At 41.5% G+C, this 14,879-nt stretch overlaps 1 protein-coding gene across 5 annotated transcripts in view; it reads right to left on the reverse strand.

The window, feature by feature from the left end:
* The window catches only part of TASOR (transcription activation suppressor), an 84,806-nt gene that overhangs the window by 7,598 nt on the left and 62,329 nt on the right, over positions 1-14,879 (reverse strand). For 3 of the 5 annotated variants that reach the window (XM_020970578.2, XM_020970573.2, XM_020970577.2), the window contains 4 exons: positions 12,429-13,378; positions 8,127-8,249; positions 7,352-7,511; positions 2,266-2,374 (listed from right to left, as the gene is read on the reverse strand). In XM_020970578.2, coding sequence (XP_020826237.2) covers positions 2,266-2,374; positions 7,352-7,511; positions 8,127-8,249; positions 12,429-13,378 — 1,342 coding nt within the window. The remainder of the gene's footprint in view (positions 1-2,265; positions 2,375-7,351; positions 7,512-8,126; positions 8,250-12,428; positions 13,379-14,879) is intronic. The other 2 variants (XM_020970576.2, XM_020970575.2) reach the window with 1 other exon arrangement.

The following is a 14,879-nucleotide window of genomic DNA, read 5'->3' on the forward strand; positions in this document are numbered from 1 at the left end:
TAAACCCTTCCCCCTCCTCCAACCTTCCCTATTATTGTAGAAAGCAATGCCATCCTCCTGATCCTTCAGGACTGCAACCTACAAGTCATCCTGGATAGCTCCCATATCTCTTACTCCCTTATCCAACATGGAGCTATGGCCTGTTGATTTTACCTTTGCAACATCGCTCAAGTACACCCCCTTCTCTCCTCCGACACTGCCCCTACCATGGTTATGTGCAGGCCCCCATTATCTCACACCCAGACTATTATAACAGCTGCTGAGGAGTCTGCCTGCCTCAAATCTCTCCCCACTCCAGCCCATTCTCCTTTTAGCCAGCACAATGATTTTCCTAGGGCTGATCTAGGAAGAGGACCAAGTCTGATCTTGTCATCTCCTACTCAATAAACACCAAACTACCTCCACGATACAATACAAAATGCCGTTTGGCCTTCAAACTGGCTGTTCCCCAAACAAGACAGTCCCTCTTGGACTACAGGCATTCTCTCTAACATCCCCCAGGTCTGGAAGGCTCTCCCTCCTCCCCTCTCTGACCTGCTTTGAGTCCCAACTAAAATCAAACCAGGCTCCCATGGAAAGCCTTGCCCAGCCCCTAATTCATTCAAGTGCCTTCCCTCTGCTGATTATCTATCTCCTCTACAAAGAGCTTAGAGTTTGTTCGTACGTAGTTGTTTGCTTGCTCTCTCTGCCATTCAGTTGTGAGCTCCTCAAGGACAGAGATGGTATTTTGACTCTTTTTTCTGTCCCCAGCACTTCCCACAGTGCTGGGCATACAGTAGACACTTAATGTTTACCGACTGCCTGGAGGGCCACGATCAGACTCGTGTGGTTGGAATACCATTTTGGCAGGTATATGGAGAGCGGATCAGAGACTAAAATCAGATCAATTAAAAGGCTGTTACAATAATGCAGGCAGGAGGTGAAGAGAGCCTTAACTGGAACAGTGGTCTTTATGAAGGCAGGGAAGGAACCTAAGGGGCTCAGGTGACAGATTGTAGAAGGAGAACCAGAATATTTGGCAACTGACTCAGCACTGCTGGGAGGGTGGGTACAATGGGAGGAGGAGGTAGGGAGAGGGAATGGTCAGAGAAGACTGAAGGGGATGATGAAGTAACAGCATTTTGCAGTTTAGCTAATTGTGGATACGTGATCATCACAACCACTCTCAAGCTTTAAAAGGACAAGAAATTTATTTATGTGTGTGTGTGTGTGTGTGTGTGTGTGTGTGTGTGTGTGTGTGTATGTGTCTGTCTGTCTGTCTCTGTCTCTCTCTCTCTCTCTCTCTCTCTCTCTCTCTCTCACACTCTGCCCTGCCCAACCCAGCCACAGCCCAGCAATATAGCAGGTATTTAATATGGGCTAAAGTAAATAGGATAAGTGTAAGTGCATTTTAAAAGTTTTAATATGCTCTACAACTCTAAGGATGCCAGAAACCAGACTGTTGCTGCAGTGAATGCTTCCATCTCAAAGCTGATTTCCCAGAGCTTTCTTACTAATGATAGCACAAGAGTTAGCACAGAACAGCTGCCTGAAGGGCTCAGGGCCAGGTCCACCTGGCCAAGTACTAATGACACAAATGCTGGCTGTGTGACCCTGGGCAAGGCTACCAGGCTGCTCTTCTGGACTAGTGGAGGGGCGTCCCAAGAACACTCTAGACCAGGGGTGGGGAACCTGTGGCCTCGAGGACACTCTAGGTCCTCAAGAGAAGCCGTCTGACTGAATCCAAACTTCACAGAATAAAGCCCCTTCATAAAAGGATTTGCTCTGTAAAACTTGGACTCAGTCAAAAGGCTGCACCTGAGGACCTGGAAGACCACACTGTGTGGCCTCAAGGACGAAGGGATTCCCCACCCCTGCTCTAGACCAACTCAGGAGCAGCTCTGCATCCTGCTGGTCCCAAGGTCAAGCCCAGCCAAGCTACTAAGGCAAGCACCCACTGGAAGAGCCCCATTTGGGTAGCCACACTGTTCACTTTACAACAAATGGATGAAGCGTGCCAATTATCTGACACACACTTAACTATTAAGGAAGCCAACTTGCCTTCATCAGAGCTTTAAAAATTATGACCAAAAAGTATTCACAAAATGCCATCTGTTCCAAAGGGTCTATTTTCCTGAGGCCAAAAGCAGTCCTGTTTTTCCAGAGAAAAAATAATCTCCTCCCTCCCCAACTCCAACTTTTTTTTTCCTTAAAGAATAAAGGCAAAGCTTGAATGATGGCAATAAAGTCACAGTCCAAATATTAAATTTGTTTTCAAATACTTACCTGCCCACTTCTTTGAGCTTTTTCTGAATTTTACAATGGATTTTCCATTGCCATTTGCCATCTGGAGTATTTAGTTCTTCAAGAAATGCCAAGAAACGTTTTAGCTTCTCTGTTACAAATAATAAAAGTAATTCAGTTCATTAGACAAATTAAAGAGAAACTAAGTATTTCACGTCTTTTGCAAGCTTTCATTTCTTTCCTTCTGGATAGTTCTATCCAGAAGCACTTAATTCCAGGAATAATATGAACCAGGCTCTGGACATGGAAATGTTGTGGCCAGAGAATCCTTAAGCAAGTAGAGAGAGTGACCAGGAACTCATCCCGCAATCTGCCATTCATTGGCATCCGTGGCAATCCATCCCAAAACATGAGGCCTGGACTAAGGGTGCACAGCACAAGTAGGACTCCAAGCCCAAGTGAAAGATGTAGAGACAGAGTATCCCAGGACCTCTGGTGACACAACGATAGAAAGGGGAACAGAAGAAACAATTATAAAGCACCTACTATGTGCCAGGCACTACACTGAACACTTTTTTCAAAAATGGTCTCCGTCGACCCTCACAACAGTGACAGAGGCAGAGTCCCAAAACATTGGACTGATGACTGTGAAAACACAGAAACATGTACAAGGCACCAAACAATCACAATGGAAATGGAAAGACTAACACTAAAACAGCTGCAAAAGTTAGTGTTGCAAAACTGTAACAGGCATCTCTCCAAAGCAAAGCTATGAGAAGACAGCCCCGCCCACCCCACCACAGAGGCAAGAGTCCCACAAACGTGAGCATTTGTTATTAACGGCAGGAGTCTCTAGAAGGGCGAGGAGAGAGAGGCTGGGGAAAATTTTGGTCTGTTTAAAGAAAGAGGGGAAAAATTATTTTAAAATATTTTTTAATGCTCTAAAAACCACCAATTAAGAGAAACACTAATTAAAACAACAGAGACACTATCTCACATCCATCAAACTGGCAAATCTGATAGTAAAGGCAGAAAATGGCACAGGCTTGGAGAGACTGTGGGAAAACAGGCACATTAATGCACCATCACTCTGGAAAACAATTTGGAACGACGCAAAAAAAAAAGTGACTGAACTGGGCATACCTTTGACCCAGAAATACTGCTAGTAGGTCTATACCCCAAAGAGATCAAGGAAGAAGGAAACAGACTCCTACGTACTCACTCTTTTGCTGGAAGACATGCCCATTAAACTGGGGAATGGCTGAACAAGTCATGGCATATGAATTTCATGGAATACTGTTATGTTTTAAGAAACGATGAAGAAATGTGAGAAGCCTTGTATGACCTGACGCTAATTAAGTAAAGAGACCAGAACCAGGAGAACAATTTTTACAATAATACTGTAAAGACAGTCAATTTAGAAAATACTTAAGAAATCTGATCAACTCAATGACCAATCACAACTGCAGAGGATTCATGATGAAGCATACTGCCCCTCTCCAGACAGAGAAGTAACAGATTCGCAATTCAGATTGGGGCATATCCTTTCTATTTCTGGACAAGGCCAATGTGAGATTTTGTTGTGCTTGACTATACATGTTTATAATGGGCTTTGTTTTTCTTGATTTCTCAAGAGGAGGGAGAGGCAGGGTGAGAAAGAAATGTAAACCTAAAATAAAATGCAATTTTAAAAAAATGTTAATGAAAATGAACTGTGGCAAAAACATAAAGGTTCCGGTCACCTCTTCGAGGATGTAGGATGATACCTCTTTTGAATCTGAACACGAACACTTTTATGGTTTAAGGGGGAAAAAAACACTGGAATTCAATTATAAAGAAACAAAACAGTAAAAACCAGGGCACTGTGGTGAGGGCAGTTGCAGGAGAACTTTCTATGCTTCCCTGTGCTCATTTCCTACTGCACAGGAAATACTGTTGCACTTTCTCTACTGAGATTTGTTTCTCCTTCCTCTACTAAGTGTATGCATACTTGGAGTTCAGTTCTTTCCTATCACAGCTGCTGCTTTAAATGTGACTGTCTGTCCAGAGGCAGCTGGGTGACCAAACGGTTAGAGCACTGGCCCAGGTGTCACAATGACCCGAGCCTCAAACACTTAAACACTTATGACACTTACGAGCACTTAACCTGGCTGCCCCAGGCTCTTCTACTATAAAATAGAGACAACAATAACATTTACCTCTCTCATTGTTGTGAGGACCTTCTTCCCTCCCTCCAGTCGTGGAAGATCAGGATCAATTTGCATAATTCTAAACTGCTTTTCAAAATGGCTATTCCAATTAACAGTCAATAAACTTTGATTAAAGCACGGACTATGCACCAGGCACTGTGCTAAGGATACAAGAAGAAACGGACAATGCTCTCCACCCTCAAGGAGCTCTCAATGCCAGCTCCACCAACGACGCACTGGTGCACCTCCTGCTCACCCCCTCCGACACTGACTCTTCCCACCTTCTGTCTTGTTGAAGACGCTGCCTCTCCTGCTCAAGCATCACCACCAACTTAGCAATAAGGCAAATTCAATACTAACGTCACAGATCACTCAACGACCTATGACGACTCTGAAAGACTTCTGATGAAAAAGGCTGTCCATCCCCAGACAAAGAACTGATGGGGTCTCAAAACAGATTGACGCAAACTTTTTTAAAAAACTTTTATTTTGCTTCAGTTTTTTTTTTTCCGATCCTCCCAACAACTACCCAGAGCAGATACCACTATTACCCTAATTTTACAGGCAAGGGATCTGGTCAGCTGACATGCCCAGGACATGTCAACGGTCCTTAAGGGTTTGACGTCAGCTCCGGACTTCGGTCTTCCCGCCTCAGACACGGGAGTCCTTCGGCAGACTCTGAACAAGGAGCACGACCCGCTGTGACATTCACAGGACTAAACCCGGCCCCTCCCTTGGGCCTAGGGCCCCGGGCTCACTTTCTGTTGAGGGGGGATGGCATCCTTGTCCTTGCTGGTTATAAGTACTGGCTCCCTGGAAAGTGCAGGGAGGAGGAACATTGGGAAGCACAACCCATGTGAAAACTAAAACCATTTCTGAAAGGGATCCGAGAGAGAGAGGATCAGGACTGACACCATCAAGGGCTGAAAAGGAGCCGGGACTGCTAAGAAGTATCTGCAAACTCACAGGAAGGAGAAACCAAGTCCATGTGGGGTCAGCCAGACAGCTGGCCCTCGTGCCTTTGTCAGCTAGATAAGTCAGACCCCACTTCTCCTGCTGCCCCCACACGGGGCAAGAGAGCCTCCCCTCCACGGAAGGGTCCAGAGCACCAGGGGAAAGCGAGCTGCCTCAGCTGGACAGGGGCCACGGCAGTAAGCCAAGAAGGCCTGCACCAAAAAGAAGGAAGACGACAGCAGATCTCACTTCCAAGCAGGTCTGAGGGCAAGTGCTGTGGTTCTGCTGTTGTGTTCTGCCCGTACCAGCTAGCACTGATAAACTTACAAATCAGGGAGGAAACACAGAAGAGCTGCTGAGAGAAACTCTGAGCTGAAACAAGAGGGAAGTTACTGCAGACCAAGGGATGCCGGGGTTCCTACAGAGCCTCTGACGATGACCAAGGTCCCCACATTCAGAAGGAACCGCTGTCTTGTACTCAAGGGCATCATGAGCCAGTAAGAAGGAATGGTAAATGGTGGGTGGTGACTCCCGCACCTCAGGATACTGAGGCAGCTCCAAGACATTAACCAGATCCAATAACCACTTGTGGTCATTCTGAAAGAAAGGAACCTGCAAAGTTGCACTGATAATTATTAGTAATAAGTCAAAAAAGCCATCAAACACAGAGGTACAAAGGTAGATTTCTCACCGTGTCTACCTACAGTTGCCAGCAGCATGTGCAGCTATCTAAAATTTTATCTCAGAACAGAAGTGGAACTTTTGGGTCTTGCTTTGAAAGATCAGAATGCCAAGTTTCTGGGCACAGATGAAGTCTACCTAACAAGAACTGGTCACAATACCTGCCCAAAGGGGTGGGGGAGAACCAGCCACTTAGCTCTGACGAGCCACGAAGAAGGGAGGAAGGATAGCACAGAAAGAAGAAAAGAGTGACAGGAATTCAAGGGATACAAGCTCCAAGTAGAGAGTCGGCAATAAATGAAACCCACAGACGAAGGTTCTCTATAGACAAATGCCCAAAAGATGGGTAAACACGGTCATATACGTCACTGATGCTAGGTGGTATAGTACAAATCATTTCCCTTCGAAAAGTTACATATTATTTTAAAAAGAAAATAAAAATATAAGAAAGGAGGTAAGATATTAAGAATATGTACTTCTCTAAGTAAATTTAGGAAATATTCTAGAAAGCACTTGATTGACAAGATGTGATCTTGTGGACATATGGATCATCAGAAAACACCTCCCAAATGAGGGTGGTATCCTGGCATGGGGAATGGAGGAAGCCTGCTCTCCAAAGGCCATACCAGTTGAACCTAAGTTCCAACAGGTTTTCATCAGAGGTTCCAAGTGGGAGGCCAATAACAGATCCTGTATCTGTCATGAGGAGTCCTAACCGGCCAAAACTTGTGGAGCCTCGGAATCAAGGCAGTTTATAGGGCGATTTTTTTTTTAGACACAATTCTCACAGACACTTTACTAAGTCATAAAGAAGTTTTAATAGCTAACGATGATAACTAGTGATTGATATATATTATTCCCATGTTATAGATGGGAAATGGAGACAGAGGATAAGTGACTTGCCCAGACCACACAACTACTAAGTGTCTGAGGCTACACAGGAATTCAGGTCTTCCCTTCTCCAGCTCCAGTCCTCTCTCCATTGTATTGCCCAACTACAAGCCACATCAGTACAGGAAATGCCAATACCAACGACTCTATGGCTTACTGAACTAGGCACTCGGTAAACTATGAATCAGTTATCACGAACTTATCCATCACACACAATTGGGGTGAACTATAAATGTTAGAGCTGTAATCAAAAGGACCAAGATGAGAATGACTAAGCCCATGGAGTTGGGTACTACACTCCAACAGTTACAGAATAATGAGAAAAGGCTAAAAAGCAAGAAAACTTAAGGAGGACCAAAACTGAGGAAGAGGAAGACTGGGGTGGGAGGTATTTTAAAAAATAAAATTCTTACCAACTGTGACAGCTTCTGGGTTTAGAACAGATTCATCCGACACAACAAAACCTCCAGAAACAAACAATTCATTGTACGTGTGGTTTTTGACATCATCTAAGCTATCAACTCCAGCAAAACTAACACAGGAGAGCCTCTTCAAGGTCACTAAGGCAGGTACCTGTTTAAATAAAAAGAAAATGAGACACAAAAGTAATTTACTCACTGAAATACCAAGTGTGAAGGGGCCACATAATGAAATTTACTAAAATCTACAAACTTCACTTTTGTGCTAAAGTGAATTTTGTATGGAACTCCTGACCATCATCTGAGGTAAACACTTAAAATTTGATTCTATCTTTATCTCTACAGAAATACGCATTATCTAAAAAGATCAAGAGGTACATACATAGTTGTATCGGTAGGCAGGCAGGCAAGGCATGTGTGCATGTGATCAAGCTGCACCGCAAGGATTTCAAAAAATTCTTAAACTGATTCTAACCTTCAAGCAGCTTACAATCTAGTTAGAAAAATAACAGCACTAAACTATGTGGTACTGACCAAAAATCTCAGGGAGGAAGTGACGCTCACGATGAGCAGAATACAGCAGAGCAGAGAGGGAATTTCAGACTGCAGAAAGAAAGAAAGGCAACTCCAAGATGACCTATCCTAGAACATACCACCAAGACAAACCCAAACACCTGTCTGTGTTTCACAGACTAACATTCAAAAGGACGCACACAAACCCTAGTAACGAATTATTCTTTACAAAATACCACTATCTGATAAGACCTACCTTGTGAATGAAACTTGCAATATCTTCATTTTGAATGATGATCAATAGTTTATCCAATGTTGATCTTCTTTCCAAAAACTGCTCTGGATGACATTCTGTATTGCCTAATTTGATAAGGTATTCCTGTTCAAGAAAAAAACAGTCTGAAAAAAGCACAAATATGCAAGAAAAATTGGATATGAATTGCTAAGTAAACACTGAAATCATGAAACATTTATATAAACCTGGTTATGAAATGTTCAGTAAAGCATCAAACATCTAAATCCACTCCCCTTGATTTGACAGATGAAGAAACAAAAGCCAGAAGAGACTCCTGCACCATGAGGACACACAGCTGGTCCATGGCCAGATGAGGACTAAAACCTCATTCGCCTCCCTTGGAGCTGACTATTCTTTAGGAGTTATCTAAAACTTTCAAACTCACAAAGTCTTTCTTTATGACAAGACGATTTCTCACTTTATTTTTTACTTTGTTCAAGGTATTCCAAAGAAACAGCAAAATTGTCTCCAGAAGGAAATTCTAAAGCCCTTGGGGAACAGTTCCAGGCCCAGTGAAGCTTCTCTCTTCACCAGACATCGTCACAACTTTGTGTGATGGTGGCTACCGAGCAAAGCTCATTTCCAAAAACTGGCCCTGAAATCATAACCATTGAGCCCTAGAAGGCGGTGTGGGAAGTACAGGATCAGAGCTGCAAAGTCTGTTTAAGGAGAATACATGAAAACTCTAACAATGAGAAGCTCTCCAAAAAGACAACGAACAGCTTGGGGAGTCTCCCGTTCACTGGAGATCTTCCAATAAAGGCTATAGACTGGACTGTAATAGTTCTCTGGATCTTGAGGTTGGACTAGTTAGCAATCTCAAAAACTGTGATTCTATACAACAATCTTAGTCATGGAAATTCAATCTACATCCACCATTTGGAGATTCACATTACTGAGGGAATTACACTTTTTCTGACAATTTTACAATAGTCCTTGGCTGAAATAATTAAAGATTTTTAATGTAACCTTTCATTTTCATATCATCTCTGAAAAACAGAAAACATACCTACTTTTTCCAGTTATATAAATTATTAATCACAGAAACATTTAATTATTTGCCCCATGAAAGAACAACTAAAATGCACCATGAGGAAGAGACCAATTTCTGATTAAAGTGCATAAAATTCATTAGGCTACACTGGAACAAGATGCAGGTAATTTATTTGCTATTTCTTGGTGATTCTAGAAATTAAAGGCCTATCAGTTATCTCCATGCCTTTCTAATACCACATGCCATGGGGTCTATCAACTACATACACCTCAAAGGGGCATCAGTATTGAGGTGCTAACAACTGTCACACTTCTCAAGTCTTCTGACTCCTTTCCATGGTGGACAAGTGGTGGGAAACAGGAGGAGGAAGGATATTCCAAGGATAGAGAGCTTGGCTCTGAGATATATTTTGGACCACCATAGCAGCACCCCTAAAGAAATCATAACTAGAGGCCAACTGGAATTTTGTGGTTGAGTGGGAAGAGCACATGTTTTGAGTCCTGGTTCTGACACTTAACTAACCCAGTAACCCTGAGAAAGTCAATTCAAGCTTTGTGAGCCTCAGTTTCCTTAAAATGAGGATGTTTACCATCTATACTATGGTCTGAAGTATCAAATGAAATCAAGTATGTAAAGAGCTTTATAGCCATGAAATAACAGATAATGATAGAAAATGAAAATGATAAATGTTGGAGAAGATATGGGAAAACTGGAACACTAATGCATTGCTGGCAGAGTTATGAACTGATCCAACCACTCTGGAGAGCAATTTGGAACTATGTCCAAAGGACCATAAAACTATGCATACTCTTTGATCCAGCAATACCACTTCTAGGTCTGTATCCCAAAGAGATCATAAAAAAAGGAAAAGGACCCACATGTACAAAAATATTGATAGCTCTTTTTGTGGTGGCGAAGAATTGGAAACCGAGAATGCCCATCAATTGAGGAATGGCTGAACAAGCTGTGGTATATGAATGTAATGGAACACTATTGTGCTATAAGAAACGATGAGCAGGCAGATTTCAGAAAAACCTGGCAAGACTTATATGAACTGATGCTGAGTGAAGTAAGCAGAACCAGAACATTGTACACAGTAACAGCAACACTGTACAATGATTAACTATGATAGACTTAGCTCTTCTCAGCAATACAATGATCCAAGACAATTCCAAAAGACTCATGATAGAAAATGCTATCCACATCCAGAGAAAGAACTATGCAGTCTGAATGCAGATTAAAGCATTCTATTTTAACTTTTTTTCTTTCTTGTGGTTTTTCCCTTTTGTTCTGATTCTTCTTTTACAACATGACTAATGTGGAAATGATTAATGATTGTACATATATAACCTATATCAGATTGTTCCCTGTCTAGGGGAGGGGGGGAGGGAAAGGAGGGAGAAAAATTTGGAACTCAAAATGTTTTAAAAATGAATGCTAAAAAATAAAAAAATAAACCAGATATAAATGTAAGCCATTGTTTGTAAATATTATGGAGATAATGCCTTAAATGCTTAGAACACTGGAGTACTGAATTAAAGTGGCATGTTCTAGGTAACTATGGATAAACTAAAAAGAATTTAAATGGTCCACTTTTCTCCTTAGAAAATAAAATAGTAAACATAGTTAAGTCTGACAATTAGAGATGTTTAGAGTGTCATAATGTTATCATAAAAACCAGATATGGTTTATAGCAACATAGATGTTTAAAAGCAAATGATCTGGATCACTTTGGCCTAGCACTATACTCTCTAATCCTCCAGAAAGTTTCCTTTTTGAGGGATAAATCCTTGAAAAGAGTCGTCCCTGCCCCCCACCCCCCCACCCCACCCCCGCCAACTTTTGTTAATTTCCCTTGAAAGCCAAGTTCCAGAAATGATTCCAATTAATTGGGACTTTGCAAAGACTGAAAGCACAATTCTTGATAAATCTATTCAATATGGGAAGGTTATCTACATTCTTATAGAGAATAAGAAAACAATTCTTCTACAGAATCTATGTTCCCTGACTATCAGACCCTGTTACTTCTTTGATGTTGAAAACTCCTAGTGTGGGAACTCCCTACAATGAAGCAGATCAACAAAGGATAGAGGATTTGCTTAAAGTCACAGAGGTAGGAGGCAGGAGAACATGAACTTAGGTCCTCCTGACTTTTCAGGTTATTCAATGCTGCCTTTCAACTTAATAATTATAATAGTTTTAGTAAATTAAGGGGTTGGAGAGCAATTTTAATTTTCTTCATTAAATGAATCCCCCAAGGTCAAAGAGTAAAATGAAATCAGTTTATCTCTAGCAGATATTAACCATAAAAATGATAAAGCCAACTTAAACATGAGAGATCTTATCAATCCTCAATGCTCATCCTCCTAGAAAAAGGCACATCAGTCAAACACACAAATGCTGATACAACGAACCTGTGGGAAATGGGGATTAGGCTTCTTGCAACCACCAAGAACTGGAATCTTTTGCTAGAGATTGCTAAAAACATGTTTTTCTGCATACAAGTCTTCATAACAAAACATTAATTCTGATAACATACACTTTTCCTAATGTGGTAACTAGGAAACAACCCATAAAACCCAATGGAGAAGAGGAGCAATGCCAGATAAGACAGGGAGGGCCAGGGAGAGCTAGGTCAGAAGAACCCCTGAGGCAAAAAAGCGAAAGGGGGAGCCCACATCCCTAAGATCCCTCTCATCTCCACGGCTGAACTGTTCTCTGATGAAAAGCACATGCCTGGGGATGAGTACCCAGCCCCGGTCTGAGTTCAGAACTCCTGTCGGGGTGGCCTCAGCCCTGGTCTGGACACTCGGGAGCCAAGCAGCAGAGGAGGCAGGACGTTTGCTCAGCCCAGCATAAGTTATTTTTTTCTCTACTGTGCACAGCCAGCAACGCGAATGGTTGTCAATACAAAAGGAAAAGGAGGTTACTAATAAAATCATATGAAGGCTTGAAGCAGAAAAAGTTAAACACAAATGTTAAAGACAGTGGTATACTAAAAAAATTGTCACGCAACTTAGATGAAACAAAGTCTGCTGTGGATTATTAATTTTTAAAGATAAAACCTACAGAAAGCTTTAAAACAGCTTTACAAGAGTTTAAGGCATCATGAAAAGCCAGCATGACTTGTAGCATGAAAGCCATATGATTATACCATTATAGAACAAATTAAGAATCTGACTCCAAGATATTTTGAGTTAAGTTCTTTACCTAAACCAAACTCATGTTTGTAATACTGTCATCTTTGTATTTCCCTCAAGTGTACTTACCTTTATTTCTTTGCAAAGCATACTTTCTTCTTCTTCATGAATATAAAATTTCACAGTATTTTTCTGAACATCTTTCATGATTTTTACCAAACTGTTAAACACTTCTGGCTCTAACTGGCTTATAAAGTTTGACAAAGATGGCTGGGTAGAAATGTTTATGTCATTGGGTGTTCTGGAGTTCTCCCCTGACTCCAGGGTGCCCTCACTAGAAGCAGTTTGATCAGGCGTCCGTATAAGTTCTGGGGCCTGCTGGCCCTGATCCGGCTCTCCTTCAGCCAAACCCAAGGCGGTAGAAGAAGGCTGCTCATGACAGTCCATCTCCTGCACAGGATGATGATGATGTGATTCTGGTCCTCGTTCAGTATTGTAATCACTTGATGAAACTTGTCTAAGCTGACTTGTTGGAAGATTCAACCCTATCTTTGCACAACTATCTTCAGGATTAGGACTGACTGTAGGTGTAGGCTGGCCACACGATAATGTTTTGGTGATGATAATACTCAATTTTTCATGTAAGCCATTTACAAACTCCTGGATGCTAACTTCAGAGGCTTCAGAACATACATATGCAGAAAGTTTAGTCATTTTTTCTTGTGCTGAGAAGGAAGGTATGGAAATTCTGCTGGCATATGAAATGTTTTTTTGCTTCAAAATCTCCTCTATTTTCCTCGAAAAAAAATTATATTCCTCTAACATTGTACTTTCTGTGGTTCCACTCAGTGTATGTGTAGCTACCAAAGGATTCTCTGCTGCTAACACACACTGTTCATCCATTTTCATCCCCTGACTTGTTAATGTTCCATCTTCTGGTGGGCCCTTTACTGTGTCTGAAAATGGAGAGTATGGAAACTGGTCATCAGAGCTCTTCTGTCTACTTATTACCCGGGGATCATTAGGAAAGGCATGCTCTGGCAGCAGACACACCAGCTGTTCTTCTGGTGATTTCATACCTACACATGAAAAGTTGATTATTATAAGAACAAATCAAGAAGATTAGCAACATAAAGATGGAGATTAATAAAATCATTGTAAGCTATCAAGTTCTCTTTGCCCTATAATAAACCCCCCAGGGCCAAATGCTACAGTAGGCAATTTAAGTCAAATAATCATTTGTCCCTAAAATCGGAAAAATTTTCAATACTAGTTCACATATAAAGCTAAGTATTTTTCATTCTAATTTTAGTCACAACAGTAGATAACTGGAAAAAATTTTAAGTGCCAACAGTGAATCTCAATCATATCCTATTTGTCCTACATGTAGCTGGACTCCAAATTCTAATGGTCAAAAAATAGCAACTTTGAGCAGCTGGGGGAAATGGGATTTTGTTGTTTTCATTTTTGAGTGGGAGAGAACATGCAAGCTTGGCATCAACAGAAGGGAGTGTTACCTATTTTCCCTCTGTAATCTTGGTGTGATGGGCTGTTCTTTGAGTTGGTTTCCTCAATTCTTTCATTGTTTGCCAAGTCATGACAACTACAGTCATCTCCATCAGTAATACTTAAGCACTGAGACAACAATGAATTTAACATAACAAAATACCCACTTTATTAAGATTCTGTGTTACATGCTCCCAAAAAACTAATCTAGAAAAATCTCCAAAAGATGAAGCACTTTTAAAACATGTTTTGAGATAGTCCCAGTGGAGAAAGGATTTCCTTAACTGATATGCTATACAGTATACATCCACACTTCAGAGCTTGTAAAAAAGGTTTCTCTCCACTAGAAAATGCTGCCTCTTACAAGATTCAAAGTATGAGCCTCTGTCTATAAAGGTTTTACAAAGCAATTCAAAGTAGTACATTCATTTTGAAAGCAATCAACTTAACATTCTTAATATTCAAAATTGTAGATTTTGGGTTTATCCTGAATTCAGCTTCTTGAGGCCACAGGCCATTTCCTTATGTCTTTACATGACTAGCACAGTACTAGGAGATCCCTGAAAATACTCCTTGCCCACCTGGCTGCACTATACATTAGGCCTTCTTTTGGCCTCCTCTACACTTCCCCAAAACCTCATCATTAGAAACACTTCATCATCCTGCAGGATCCAAAGAGCTCTGGTATCGCACATCCTTCACTAGCTTTTCCTCCGCTGACCAGAAGGAGAAGCCATGAACCCCAAAAGCTTCATTTAAGGAGGGAGCTCAGGGCCACCATCCCCCTTCCAAGCTGGCTGACTGCCTGCCCCACCCCCAATGGCTTTTCAGCTCCTGGCTCTTTTCCTGGAGAGCAGGAAATGTCTTTCTTGACCCTTCCTGTTTGTATTCTCAGCACTCAGTGCAATGCCTGGCACATGGTAGCCTCTTAATATTTACTGACTGAACTGATTCACGAATAAAATATCACTCATGGACTACTTCATAAAGTTTTCAGTAACTACCATTTTCTTAATTGGTAGCAGATGAAATGTTCCTATTAGATATATGTCTATGAAATAGAAGATTCTTAAA

This window comes from Phascolarctos cinereus, unplaced genomic scaffold (genome assembly GCF_003287225.1).
Source record: "Phascolarctos cinereus isolate Bilbo 61053 unplaced genomic scaffold, phaCin_HiC Scaffold_4;HRSCAF=312, whole genome shotgun sequence".
NCBI lineage: Eukaryota > Metazoa > Chordata > Mammalia > Diprotodontia > Phascolarctidae > Phascolarctos > Phascolarctos cinereus.